Source organism: Strongylocentrotus purpuratus, unplaced genomic scaffold (genome assembly GCF_000002235.5).
Source record: "Strongylocentrotus purpuratus isolate Spur 01 unplaced genomic scaffold, Spur_5.0 spur5_scaffold_9, whole genome shotgun sequence".
Lineage (NCBI taxonomy): Eukaryota > Metazoa > Echinodermata > Echinoidea > Camarodonta > Strongylocentrotidae > Strongylocentrotus > Strongylocentrotus purpuratus.
Genome location: NW_022145615.1, coordinates 30,969,200 through 30,984,700, shown reverse-complemented (window position 1 = coordinate 30,984,700; position 15,501 = coordinate 30,969,200). Strand labels below are relative to the sequence as shown.

At 39.0% G+C, this 15,501-nt stretch overlaps 1 protein-coding gene across 1 annotated transcript; it reads left to right on the top strand.

Annotated features, from left to right (window-relative positions):
- Positions 1 to 4,049: 4,049 nt before the first annotated feature.
- Positions 4,050 to 15,264, top strand: LOC577207 (ubiquitin-like protein 7). Its single transcript, XM_030976305.1, has 10 exons — positions 4,050 to 4,277; positions 7,638 to 7,757; positions 8,223 to 8,302; positions 8,685 to 8,769; positions 9,083 to 9,140; positions 9,916 to 10,034; positions 10,487 to 10,536; positions 11,015 to 11,134; positions 12,468 to 12,725; positions 13,590 to 15,264. Exons 1-10 carry the CDS (start codon positions 4,139 to 4,141, stop codon positions 13,710 to 13,712), a joined length of 1,152 nt encoding a protein of 383 aa, XP_030832165.1. The 5' UTR covers positions 4,050 to 4,138; the 3' UTR covers positions 13,713 to 15,264.
- Positions 15,265 to 15,501: the final 237 nt, after the last annotated feature.

Below are 15,501 nucleotides of genomic sequence, written 5' to 3'. Positions count from 1 at the left end.
CCTCTCTTATAGACAATTTTCTCTCTTGAAAGTCAATAACCCTTTCATTTCATTTTAGAAATAACCTCTTTTTTTCTCCTAAAGACAATTTCTTTCTTGAAAAGGCTCTACCAGACCCCTCAAGCTCTGCCACGTTGTATGGATCCATTAGAAAGCAAAATAAGCCCACTCAATAATTGATACATATTAAAACGTCATAGCGATTCATCCAAATAAGAAATCCACGTAAGAGGCATTTTGAATGTTTTAAGAAAATTCTTTCAAATTCCAGGATATTGGGTGTTCTTTTTCAGGAAACTCTATTTAAACGAGTGGAAGCACTTATCTGTTTTTTTTAAAACTGTAACAATTCTCCTTGGATCAGATATAGACCAAAAACAAGCCTCATTATCTTCAGTATACAAGTGTCATTTCGGACCTTACAGCTTTCATAGAAATCGCTTCTGGACCGTCAAAGAAAAAGTTTGAGAACCCCTGGTCTACGCATTATACACATCAGGACCAACTTGACAACTTGACAAAAATTTGAGGGGGGTTTGACCCCCCCCCCCCCCCCCCCCCCTCTGCCTTATCCATCGTTACCGTCACTACCATTTGAGTAGGGCCGGGCCCCCTCCTTAATAACGACTCCCAAGCCATCAAGAATGACCCCATAATTTATAGATTACCATTCTGCCGTTCTTTGGAGGGGCCGGGCGCGGCCTTTTCAGAAGTGTTTCTACACTAACCTTTTCATGCACTCCGGCTTAACATAAACAAGCATGCTAAGATTGTTTTGAAAAGAAGCATAATTTTGACTCAGTTTCGCATAACCTAAAAATAAGAATACGGCCAGTCACCCCCCCCCCCCTCCCCTTAATGCATCCGCCTTCACGCACCCCCTTCCCCTTGTCTTTCCCTTATTCGTCGTTACTGTCACTAATTTTTAGTGCCATTTCGTTGTCTTGCTTTCTCACCGGCTCCTCTCTTCTTTTTCTTTCCTCTTTTTTGAACTCTCTCTCTTTTCTTTACTTTTTGTTCTCTTTTCTTTTATCTTCTCCTTTTTCCCCCTTTTTTTCCCTTCTTTTTTTCTTCCTCTTTTTTCCTTCTCAATTTTTTTGCTTCGCCAATAGGGGGGGCCGCGGCCGTTTCGGCCCACCCCTGGATCCGCCACTGAATAGTAGCCAATATTGTAATAAATATGTTATTCAGCATCATCATCTTTATTTCATTGTCATCATCATAAACATTGATATCATCATCATTCATCACCATCATAATTATCATCACTGATATCATAGTAATCTTCATCATCATTTGTTGACAGCTGATTTCATTTTCAAAGAATATTTTCCACAATTTAACGTTACGACTCATGATTGGATGGGCGGAGATTAAGTGGTCTCTGGACCAATAACAAACCACACACAAATTTAAACGAATGGGACTTAGGATAAACACTCTTTGCTATAAAAGCTAATATGTGGACAATTAGACGTCAATTAAATTCATGCATTCATTTCTATATTGTCCATTTTCAAACAAAAATTACTTTTTCATTAAAAAATTACAAAAAGTTGTAAGAATTATCTAAATATGCTTACCTTCGCAGAAGCTCAATTTCCACCAGGTCAAGCTAGAATAAACGTAGCACCTGAAAAGTGCACCAATGTAATGCCAATTTGATGAGCTGAAACATGTAGCTATCACGTTTTGCGTCAGGAAATCAGCGCAGTGGGTTTGGGAGGGGTGGTAAAACACAGAACTACAGGCCTAAGGATAGGCCTATTACTTCTTATGGATATTAATTCTTCACCATGCAAGTCACCATAATGTAAAATTTCTATTTTTATATGGTCACATACAGGAACTCTTCACCAATCACTGCCATATATATGTATTACTTCTTCTCTAATTAATTTAAGTGACAAGAACTCTTTACCAATTAAGTCAGCGTAATGTTACATTTTTTTTAGGGGTATTAATCCCTATCCAAGTCACGGGAACTCTAACAAATTAATATTCATAGGGGAGGGGGTGAGAAGATCGAGAATTAAAATGGTGGCTCACATATCAGCTATAGGACTTGAATTCCACCGTGATAGCTTAAACAAATCCGGTAGTTGATTAAACTTCAAGCCTTATCTAAAAATATATATATTCTTGGCATTCCACAGTTTTTCCATTTCAAAAGTATTTGGTCTATCATAATAGTAATGTGGCTAACAGAAAACTGCATTCAACGAAAGCATAGTTTCATCGTGGCACCATTATCCTGTCACTTATATAGCATCGATCGTATTTAACAAAATCCTTCATCAGAAATGGCTACTGGCTAGGAACTTAGGAAGTGGATTATAGCTAATTATTACCAAATCTTCATAGCACCACTGAGAGAAGAGTTTTGCCCAATTTTTTAATTGTATTTTTTTTGTTTCTTAGGAAATGCGAGACCAAACTTTTGCTTAAACATTCTATAATTCACACAGATGCCAGATTATAGATTTCAACCGAGAGGTGTTACACACATGCAGGCGCGGATCCAGGGGGGGGGGGGGGGGGGGGGGGGAGCGAGCGGGCCTTGGCCCCATCCCCCCCCCCCCGCAAAAAAAAGAGAGAGAGAGAGAGAGAGACTGAGAGAGAGAGAGAGAGAGAGAGAGAGAGAGAGAGAGAGAGAGAGAAAAGGAAAAGAGTGATAAGGGAGAGAGGAGAGAAAGGAAAAGAAAGAAGAGGATCGAAGAAGAAAAGAAAAGGGGGAAACTGAAGAAGAAGATCAGTTGCCCCTCAAATAAAATTCAAATGTGGTTGATTTCTAATTCGATACCAGTGATTTACAAATGTTGTTGAAATGATATAGTTTTAGATTTGTCCTCACTTGTTAGTAAATTATACTTTTTTTGCGTTTGTTGGAAAATGACAAATTCCTAAATTTACAGTCAGGAAAGAAATATGCTTATTTAGAGGCCTACATAATTATCATGGCCCGCGGAACGGCGGTTCGGGGGCCTCGAGCTCCCCCCACTTAAAAAAAAAAAGTATATGAAAGTGAGAAAGAAAGAAAGAACAGTGACCTGCCAATGTCACAAATAAAGTATCAAAATATGCTCATCTGACCGTAATTTACTACCTAAAGCCCTGAGCTCCTGGGGGCTCCGCCCCCTGGACCACGCCAATTAATGACCTGCCAGTGTCACATATAAAGTATCAAAATATGCTCATCTCACCGTAATTAAATGCTTAAAACCCCTGAGCTTCAGGGGCTCCGTCCCCTCGACCCCACCAGGGGCCTAAGGCGGCCCCTGAATGCTTATCTGACCGTTTCAAAATGCCTAAAACCCCTGAGTTTCAGGGGGCTCAGGCCATGCCAATTAGTGACCTACCAGTGTCATGAATAAGGTCTCAAAATATGCTCATCTGACCGTAATTAAATGCCCATACCCCCTGAGCTTCCGGGGGCTCCGCCCCTTGACCCCCACCAATTTATGCTACGCTCTTCCTGATCGTAAATACTTTAGCCTCCCCCTACCACTTTGAAAAACGTTCAGCGGGGCCTGCATGTAAGAGTGGGGTGAGCGGATTTTTTTGTCTGCCCTCCTAACTTAATTTGCTCATTACGCCACCACTGGTCACCATTATACGTATTTGGCTTGCATAATTTCAAATTTGGCCCCCCCCCCCTATCCTGGATCCGCGCCTGGTTACATATGATACACATCCATAGAAATATATTGCTTTTTTAATATATCGGCCCAAACTATAAAAATAAAAAAAATTGTGAATTCGGGCCATTAAACCTCCTCTGTGAATTCGGGCCATCACATAATCTGCGCTGTCAAATTAAAAACAAAAAGTCCGTTTATGGATTCTCAGGACAAATAAAAACTTTAAAATCTAAAACATTCGCAAAAAATATTTCAATTCATTTCTTTAAAGATATAAGTTGGATATACTTTAACAAATTTAGATGTAAAATATTATGGTACATCTTTATTGCATGCAATGCTCATCGTTAATATAATACAATTCCTCATGATCGACCTCGTAAGGCTCCTGAATTTAGTCGGCTAATTTTATCATGTTATCAAAAAAAATTAAAGGACAAATTGCTGTGAATGCTGACTGGCAATGACTGTGTTCTTTTGCTGAATTACTGGTGAAAATGGCAAGCTGTGTAGTATGTGTAAAGTTTTCCGAAAAGCCTGGCCGTCCTCGTTTAGATGGGGTAGATCTTGGTTCCGCTGTAGCAGAGTTCAGACAAAGAGTTTCGAGTGTATTTGACATTCCGGCGACAGATATTAGTGAGTACCACTGCACTAGTGAGTGCGGTAAATAAATGTTACGCCTAGCCTGCCGATAGTACCGGTACCCGCATTCTACGCCAGCGCAACAGGCGCGTTGTGATTCGCATATTCGCCCCACCTCAGTGGGGATTTGCTCTGATCTTGCCCCCACCACGCACCATTTAAAACCCACACATAGGAGCATCACTATCCTGGATGTGTAGTAAAAGCTGTGCTTTTGATTCTCAACATTTCAAACACCACTGTACAAAACTCAACTGATTTCACTCAAAATCGGTACTTGTTTAGTGACAATTGATGACACCTAAATAGCAGTAAAATACATTTTTTCAACTTACTGATGTTAAAAAGAATAATTTAAAAATTAAAATTGTAAGTCTAGTGTCAAACTTTGCTTACAGCTGCATCGACATGATTGTGTAGAGTCTATGCGATATTGTGTGGTGTGTATATTTGTGTATAGACTTCTAGGTCCCTGCCTCACAGTAGGGAGGCCAATGCCCGGGCGTAAGGCTTCTACGCCTACGATTTGTGCGCTCGTCGTCCAAGTCAGAAAATTACCAGAAGAAAAAAAAAGGGGAAAAAAAAGAAAACAAATATCTATGGAATAAAATGTATAACAAATACACAATTACACACTCCACAACATACCTATAATCACGGATCTGTAACAGTCTTTCACCCTTTGTTGACGATCTTGCAGATTTTGACGTATTTTGATCCAATAATTGCGCTAGCAGACGAAAATAACGGACGCACAAGAGAAACTAGAAGGGTCCTAGAGGGCGATGAGGTTAGCTCACTAAAATCCTTCTCAATGACTGAAGGTAGAGCCTAAAAATATGGAACCAATTTAATATCAAAGAACTTTTGATAGAGATTAACATATCAGTTGTGCACAAATGTCACTTTTAACAACTAGAAAATATAACGAAAATCGATCATATCTTTTTAATTGCAGATTTTTACAAACTGCACATACGAAGGTAGATAGAGTACGATGTTTTTGTCAATCTTGCGTTGGTTTGAGCCCCATAGCTAGAGCCATCTCAAATTGGGGTGGAAAACTGTGAACAGAGACATGATTGTTCGAGCCCCAAATTGAAGTCTTGCGACATCATTATATGAATATGTATGAGCTCCGGTCTCATCGCGCGCAAAACAAATTTGACGTAGTCTCACACATAGTACCTTATTCTCAGCACTAGGTCAGTGTCGTGCAGTAATGTATGAGAAGTGTAAAAAAAGACATTTCAGTAAAAAAAAAAAGTCTACGTGAGCAGTCTATACTCCAATTGAGAAGTGTAATGAATGCCATGATTTGAACGTGTGTGTTTTAGTGTATGATATCATCATATGGTTAGTGAGAGAGAGAGAGAGAGGGAGAGAAATATCTCCGTCAGTACACGTCTATCAATGCGTGCAGTCCTATTGACTATGTTTGATTCCGTATTGTGTTCGCTGCAACTGTTGGATTTATCGATCGTATTGTGTTCGCTGCAACTGTTGGATTTTGCAGTGTCAGATTGATCTTTACTCATGAGGAAATAATTGGAATACATATCAAAACTAAGGTAGGCCTATTTATTTATTTCAATAATTTTCTTAATTTACAATGAGTGGTTTTCGAGCTTTCTCTTTTGACTCTCCATGCCGTGGCATGGCTAGCATGGCTCGATTGCGGCTTGCATGCAATTACCGTACCTGGACGGCCTGCAGTACTGTGTCGGTGTGTGCGACTAATTCAAGGCTAGCCGGTGATGATGAATGTACTTTCGCGCGAAGTTTTGAACTTGTTGTCCGGGCAATGACCATGATGACACGCCCATTCCCTCGGGCCTGTCTAATTCTCGACGTAATTTTTGGGACCATGAAATTGATTGTTTCAAGGCTCTTACGTACGGCCAGGCGTAGAAGGAAGCTCATAGGAACTAGCTGGATATCTCCTATTTTATGGAACTTCTGGAGTCAGTAGATGGGTGAGTTTTCTTAGTGAAAGAAAATGCTTTCTTTTAATGTTTGTTTTATTATAAACAAATCAGTAATTAAAAAGTTAGATTTGGGCATTGGCCTCCCTACTCACAGCATGTATGCAGTGCTAGAGGTCAATACGCATTAGCATTGACTCTCTATGCTCTGCTGGAGTGTTAAAACCCACTCCAGATCCAGCAACACATAAAGTTGTCAATGCTAATTAGTGGTCGAATTTATATCGACCACTAATATAGTAAGACTGAGACCATCGACTATTAAAGTTTAGAAAATTAAAAATTTAATTTTATTGTGACATTTGTAAATAAATGGGGGGAAATGAAATAGACATTTTAATGTAAATACTTAGTCTACTCAGGTCGTCAGGAATTTGACTCTCGAAAATTCACAATTTTAGTTTCTCACCTTATTTAATTAGAATTGCTATTGGTCGCTATTCATTATTGTTGTGATAGTTATAATGATTGTGATTCAACACTTATTCATCATTATGTGGCCCATAATTACTTGCCACTAAAACTATTGACCACTTAGATTTTTGCTAAGAAATTCATGTGATAGCATCATACATGTAGTCCCATCAGGGCATCATATGTTTAATGACACACCTCACTATGCCTGTGTGCCCTAGATATAGGTTGTTTAAACCGAAAGTGTGAGAGACGTACTTCAAAGACTCACTGGTAAGATGGCATTTTAACAAAGGGTAGGGGTAAATGTCGGTGGGCATGTGTAAATAGGGGCGATATTTGGAGCTGAAGCGCTTGAATTAGACTGGTTACTGGTAGAAGGAAAAAGAATTATATAAAGTATCACTACACGAGTCGTGACCCAAAACAGTTTTACTTTTTTCTATATTTTTCTATATTGATATAATTATAAGAAAACGTTACAGCAAAATAGTCAATTCTGACTTGTTGCCAAATATAACCAAACAAAGAAGAAGAAGAATGAGGAGCCAATTCTTAAACACTGACCGTCATTTTCTTGGACATCCATTAACAGACATTTGGACTAAGGACGGTTTGGAGAAACTGGCCCCTGCATTCACCTGTCTTTTTCTCTTCTTCAGGATATTCTGCCTCCTTCACTGCTGAAGATTCTTGCTGATGTCTTGTCTGGCTCCTTTTAAGGCAATAGTCTTGTAAATGCCCTCCCAAGTTCAATCTAATTTCACAGTATGTCTACATACCGGTAACAGCATTATATTTGACTAATTGACCTCCTGTGTTATGCAGTATTGACTGCTGCTAATCAAGAAATTTGATCACAAGACTTAGTTACAATAAAAGTCATCATTGTGCATCATTTTGCTGCATTCCCTCATGTTTATGTGCATCTATTCTATCTCCATGCATCGTGTAGATCTGGTTTATTGTGGAAAGTTGATGAAAGATTCTGACACTCTATCAGGATGTGGTGTGAAGGCAGGATGTACTGTGTACATTCTAAGAAAGAAGCTTCCAGAGCCTGAGGTCAAACCAGGTAAAAAACAAAAATCATCTGGCTACCTCTTTTCTACCTGTTTTTAATGTTAGTGATTTCATAATTCTTATTTGACTGGTAAACATATTTCCTACTATAATCTTGTAATGAAGACTACATTTTTACAAGATAGATATGATATAATAATTATAAGGCTTCCAAGAATGTTCTTGAAATATTCCCAGTCTGACATGATTTGTCTTGTATACATTCTAGCCTGACGTTTTGACACTGGGGATTATTGTGTTTCTAGATTGACATAGTAAGTCTTATATAGAAATATCAGAACTAATTTGAGCTTTTCTCAAGAATACAGGGAAGAACACATTTTAAAATGAAAGTACAATGCACTCAAATTTTCTAAAATGGTAATGCCTTAGCTTAAAGGTAAGGTAAACCATGTCATTCATAATTAACTTCACCAATTGGGGTCACTTCACTTGTCATTTGTTACCCTCATTGCAGAACCTCTGGATGATAATGGAATCCGTCAACTCTTGAACGCACTTCATGCTGCCCTACTGAACCCAGCGCATAGGCAAGCTGTAAGTTAACAGAAATCCCTTGTTTGAAACTGCACTGAAAATTGTAAATAAACAGCTAGATTATCAGTATATTTTTCAGGTGTCACGCAAGATATGATATTCTCTCATCTGCCTTTTAGTCCATACTGTCCGCTAACTGTAAATACTAAATAAATTAAAAAAACTTCATGAAATGTATTAGGATCAAGAGATACAAAGTATGTACTGGCAGAATAGGCAGCTCAAAACTGACGGACCAGTTTGCTTATAAATTTATCACAATTGTATGGGTATATGTACTTTAAGTAATTTTGCAACATGATTTTATAAAGTCTCCCTAACATAGCTTTAGCTAGGGTGACATTTGGCAAGTTAAATATCTTTTATTCAAATTCTTTTGCAGGTACACAAGATTCTGACAAGCCCTGAAACAATTGATAACATCATTGCTGCTACACCTGGGATGGCAACAGATCATATCGCTATGTGTAAGTATCAATATTCTTTCAAATTTCAACCTAATTCCACTGTATTATATGGTTATGTACCCTTTCTTTTCAGTTGTGAAATGAGATGGTTTCAGCCAACAGGGCATTAAGTCTTCAGTATACTTTTGATGTGTTATGTAACGATAGTGATAGAAACATGTAGGTGTATTTGCAACATCTAATTTTGTTGCTTGAGAACTGGAGGTATGTTAACTCTGCTTTAACTGTATCACTTATGTTCTCTTTGGCTCCGAGTAACATTGTTATTTTCTAACCAGCATTTAATTGGTTAAATTCTTGTTTTTGTTTGCAGCCATGCTGAGGGACCCGCAACTCCTTGTTCAAGTGGCTGATCCAGACAATGTCAGAAGGTGAGATTATTTATGAAACAACTGTTAGACACTTAGTCAAAGATATAGGGTTGGGGTTAGAGTTGCAATTACGTTTATGTTAAGTTTACTGTTTGGGTTTGGGTAAAGGGGTTGGTGTGCTGTTTAGGGTGAGGGGTTAGTATGGTGTTTGGGGTAAGTGGTCAGTTTGGTGTTTCGGTGAGGAAGGGGTCAGTGACTCAGTGTGGTATTGAGGTAAAGAGTAGATGTGGTGTTGGGGCAAGGGTAGAAGTTGGGAATTTGGTTAGTGTACAAAATTAACTTTAGACCAATTGTCGCCCAGCATGTGTCATGTTACCATAACACCTATTAGGAAGTACTTGATCACATTATGATCATCAAAACGTTGAGTAGAGGAGGGCTTGAATGTCTTCGTGCTCAGATCTGAGTTTGTTTTAGTCCATTGCTGGATCGGATGGTTCCTGTATAAAAGGAACAAGAGAATTTAGAAAGTTAACAGGTTGTATTAATAGGGAGAAGATGGTGTCCAGATCAACTGTTCTCTCCCTTTCTCTCTTTCGCCTCGGGGTATAAAATATGAATTCAACCCATTGGCTACTGATTTCTTTCATTTCCATAGGCTTAATACAGGGACCACCCAGTTCCAGTAGACAATGAGTTAAGTGCAAGGGTTTATTTTGTGCCAAAAGTGCACTCGTTGGACTTGTTGAGTAATTTTTTTGTAAATATTCAACCATTCAATTTCTTTCCTACATGTTTCTCACACTCATTCCTTGTCTGCCCCTCTCCTGTGTAGGATTGTGAAAGCTCATCCAGCGATCGGTCACGCTGTGATGCACATAGCAGCGTCGGTCACTGAGGAGGCTGCCCTCAGTGGCAGAGGGGGTACTCTCGGACAAGAAACTCCATTAGATCGTGAGTATAATTTTATGTACCGTATCAATTTTCAGTTTAAAATTATTTGTTTGCAGATTCCTGAAGAAAACAGTATATTTTGTGTATGGCATTCGGAGAGCACAAATCTGCTCCTAGTTCTACAGTTGCAAAAGAGATGTGCACATGATGCTATATTGATAGTAAGTAATATTTTATTAGATTATAATGAACAAACAATCTTCAAAATGATGTTGCTTTACATCCAAGAATTTTCAAATTGTATTATGGCGTGAGCAAAGATTTCTGTGATTCAATCACTTTCTCATTTTGCAAAATTACATTCAGATTTCAGAGTTTCTGACTTCTCTATTTTGCTTTCGCTATAATTTTTATATTTTAAATCATAGAATCACTTCAGATTGTAAGATAGATTGGTAATTTGAGATATATATTTTTTTAGTGAAATATTAACCTCTATTTTGTGTTTGTAGCTGCCTTCTTCCCTGATCTGACTTCTGATGAAGAGATGGAAACAGCTGAGGTGAGTTCAATACACTATTCATTCATAAGTCTGTGGACAAGGATTTAGCATTGAAGAACTTCATATTCTTGCACTCCTATCGATATATTTCATAATGTTTTTAGTTGATTCTGTATAAAGCTAATACATCTACTATTTCATTTATAAATCTTTTTTGGGGGTCAGAGTGTAATATGAAATAAATGTTAAAAGGTGTCTTTCTCTTAGCTTTATATAGCTGTTGATGTGTAATTTAGATGAACATAGACATATGTAAAAAGAACAACAAGAATATCAGATATAAATGCGTCTCAATACTCCTCAGGAAGTGGATGGAAATGGTGCACACTTTACGTGAATGAATCTGATGACCAGGGTGATGATAATAACTAATAACTGTCAAGGGCTTTATAGTGAAAGTATCCTGCATTAAGTGTAATATAGATTCAGAATTAGTGTTATTATCATTATTATTTTTGTTCTCTTTCTCACGACATAGGGTGGACCCAGCACAAGCCAGGGTACAGGTCAAAGATCAAGAGGTCAAGGAGGCATCACCACGGCACAGCTCACTGCTGCGCTGGCTGCGGCAGGAGTGGGTAGACAGGGCAATGCAGGGGTAAGGAAGCTGGTATCTCTCATACATGCAGTGTGTGTGGTCTGTCTGTGTGTAGTGGTTCCCATTGTAGGAGATGGCATTTCCTGCATTTGATGACATAAATGGTACCCTGGGGTACCAAAAAAAATTCGGCCATTTTGTTGAATTATTATTTTTTTTTTTAAGGCTGTACCCTGGGTTACCAAAAAGTGGGAAATTATTTTTGTGTGATTTTTTCAACCTTCAATTGTGTCCAATGTTCTTGTAAAAAATCCTTTAAGCAGCATGCCAGGCTACTCTTCGTTGTTTTCGTAGCTCCTCCTCCTCAGGGTCATACCTTGCAAGTCTAGCAACTCTATAGCCCCCAACATGAAGTAGGGCTACGACTTCGATTTGCGAGAGGGCTTGGGCCAGCAGGGTCAAAATAACACCATCAGCCTGCTCCTTGTCTCCCCCGTCACTCGCCCTCCTAAACACCGCTACCACATCAGCGGCCTTCTCCTCCCCCAACTTCTCTACAGCACGAGATCGAGCTCTTTCAACTTTCTCGGCCCTTGTAATCTTCCGTCTTTTACGTCCTTTCCCTTTCAGTAAATCCCCGTATCCACCATCACCTTCCACCCATGGCATTTTCAAAGTTTGAAAGTTTGACAGTAACGCGCGCGTTAACTATGTCGATGATGCGATGTTTGTGTTTTTTTTTTTTCGAAAGAGTATACAGGTACGGTACGTACGTGCAATAACATCAAGTTCTAAAATAGCCGTGGGTCGGGACCGGACGCCGGAGCTAGCTAGCACTATAGTGTGCGATAGCCACCGTAGTGCGCTTGTGATCGTGAGCGAGCGCTATAGCGCGAGCAGTGCATGCATGCACACCATGCATAGTATACACCATAGAGATACCACGGAACTATGTACACACACTCCATACATTGTACTTGAGTGGACGCGAGATGGCGCTACACAACGCGGTACCCCGGGGTACTACGGTACCCCGGGGTAACGCGTGGTGCCTCATTTGTGTTCTATGATATTTATCATAGAAATTATTTTCTTTAAAAAGGACACTTTTCACAATAATTATAAACCAGTATTTAATAGTAAAGGACTGATGAATATTTGTTAAACACTAAAGCAAAATACTGGTAATTAAATGCTATTGCACTAGTTTTTCATAAAGTTTACATATAGTTGTTTTGTTCTTGTTCATGTTGCATTGAGGACCTTACAGTCCATGGGGATGACCGCATTTTAATGTTAACAGACAACCTGATAATAAGAAAGGTCATAGCTTCCATTATATCCTGGTATCCAAGATATTCAGTGTCCAATTACTTCTGCTCTTATAACACAGATGATGTTAAGACCGTTTGAAGGACAAGTGAGCAGTGGGGGCAACCAACCCTCAGCCCCCGGCCAGCCTGCCAACCAGGGTGCTGCCCCATCCCAAGGAGCAGGAGGAGGAGGAGGAGGGGCACAGTCTCTCCTCACAGCAGATATCTTCAGACAAGCAATGAGTCAAGCTCTACAGGGAGCTCAGACTCAGAGAGGAAGAGGACCAGGGGACACCACTGATGGGGGTACATCAGCACCCCCTGTTCAAAACTTTGAGGTAAATCTCCCGAAAACTAAATCAGCAATCCTTAAAGATATATATGATCTTAATAGCAAACCAATCTGAATAGAAAGCAGAAAAAGCAGAGAAGCAAACCAGTGAAAGTTTGAACGAAATGACGTGAAATAAGAAAATTGTGAATTTTTAAAAAAATGTAATCACTACTGGTATGGGGACTTCAGATTTGCTGCTTAGGTATAGGTCACTGTGGTAGACAAAATGTCTAAAATCTCATTCCCCCCCCCCCCCTCAAAATGTTTAACTCAGGAGGGTCTTTTCTTTTTAGAGGACTTGTAATAATATGCTTTTCATAATATGTGTTGAGTAGTGCCAGAAGGGAGAAAGCGCCTATGAGAAAAACACTTATGAATTTCTTATTATTGATCGGATTGATATCAGACTTTTGTCATTCTGGTTTTCCTAGTTTTCTGCTTTCATACCATACTCACTACAAAGGTTGGAAAGCCCTTTCACAGTACCGTTAGTCGAAAAAGGAGATGTGCTTCATCTTTCCTTAGTTTCAGATACCCATGGAGAAATGGCATCTATAAAGTGATAAATGCCATGCTTTAGATTGCATTCAATAACATAATATTGATACATAAAGAAATTACACTGTATTAGCAAACCATTTTATTTGTATTCTGTACTTAATATGAATTCCCAGCCGAAACTTGGGTTCTAAGTTATAACACCTACACTTCTAATATTTATTGGTTTTTCACCAATATGAAGTTTACTCCCCAAGGGGTTAATAAAGAGTTATTTTGAACATTGAACATGTAGGTAGTATATTTTTGTAAGTGCTTGTGAGCATTTCATTGAGTAACACTTGAATAATAAACATGTTACTTTTCACAGTCCCAAATGCAGCAACTGAGAGACATGGGACTGACAGATGACGCTACAAATCTGAGAGCGCTACAAACAACAGGTGGTGATTTACAATCAGCTTTACATCTCATTCTGGAAGGCAGGCTGTGATGTATGGACTGGTAATACTAGAATGAGAGTACTAAAAGCTATGGGATAGATCTTCAGGCAGCATTGCATCTCATTCTAGTGGGAATGGTGTATATGGGCCATTTATTATAAAGCCTTTTGATTAATCGTAAGGTTGATATTGAGCGTGGGTCTATGGCCTATCGTGTATTGATCAAACTTAAGATATGATACGGGGCCTAGAAGTGTGGATGTTTGTGGGGTGGGGGGCGTGGAGTACATGCAATTGAGCACTGTAAAAGCTACATTATCTCAGTCCCAATTGCAGCATTTGAGAGACATGGAGCTGACAGACAAGACTACTAACCTGACAGTGCTAAAAGCTACAGGCTACAAGAGATGATCTACAAACAGCGTTACATCTCATTCTAGAATCTAAAGGATAGGATGGGATAGGATTCAAACAATTTGTAATATCCGGTGAAGGGGCACGTACTAACTTTTTAGCGCTGCAAGCTACCGGAAGAGACCTGGGCCCCATTCCACAAAAAACTTGTCATCAGTGACAAATGACAGTTTTTGTTATAAGCTACTGAACTCCTTGCCTCTGATTGGTTATCAGCAGATTTGTCACTGATTTTTGTCATTTGTCATTGACAAAAGGCTTTGTGAAATGGGTCCTTGAAGGCAGCTTTACATTCTACAGAGTAGGATTATTTGATTCGAAGACTATTCAATAGGGCTGAGGGCTTTGGGACTTATCTCCTGTTCTGAAAGTGCTACAAGCTTGCCGAGGAGACGTCCAGGTAGCATTACATCTTATTCTAGAGGGCAGGATGAGGGGCATACTCTAGATTTACAGGCAGCCTTCCATGTCCTTCTCATTATAGATAGCAGGCAGAATATATTTTTGTCTGTTCAGAGGCAAAAGGGCATTGACTCTGTATTGAAGTATACAATTTAATGCCCTTCTGGCTCTAAACAGACGATATAATGCCTGATAAATAATCAGGGGAAACCCATTTTTGCATAGTACATGTAGTCATATTACCTGTGCAAGATCAAATTGAGGCATTGTTAACATTAATAAAGAAGACTCTCAGTTCTCATTCGTGTGGATGTGAAGATTATCACAATATCTGTTTTTATATATGTATATTGATGGCCTTATTGAGGGAAGTTAGAAGGGGTTGTCACTATCCTAGAATGTGCAGCTTCAAGATTACTTTTCTCCTTTTATTCACAGGATATTTTGGAATAATGGGCAATGCCTGTCAAGATATGGGAACATCTACATTCAACTCTCCTCAATATTTACATAATGTTGCATACATTATATCTTTCTTATAATTCAATAGTCCAGAACCCTACAAGTTTCCTTATAAATTATGAGGCATTTCACAATCTTGAATCAAAGTTCTCCACGCTATAAAAAGTTGGCAAGGAAGTAAATAGATGTGTAATGATAGCATAATCCACAAAGTTTCTACATGTACATAAATAAGTAATGCACGACAGTAATAACGTGTATTTCGTTAACCGGTATGTTCTTGCTCATATTTAAATTATTAAAGTGTTCTTGATAGTAACTCTATTCAGTGTAGTCTTTGTATGTGTGAGTGTGTGTTTGTAGGTGTGTCTTATCATTTATAAAGAAGGGGAAGTGGTATGCCTCTTGTTACAGGGGTGGTTCAAGAGCAACATCTGACTGATCTGAGGAGGAAAGCTGGAGAGAAAATAGGAGAGAGAGAGAGAGAGAGAGAGATGGATGAGAATGATAGAGAATTCGGAACTTGCAGTGCTCAAATGGAATGATACATTGAGTGAAGGA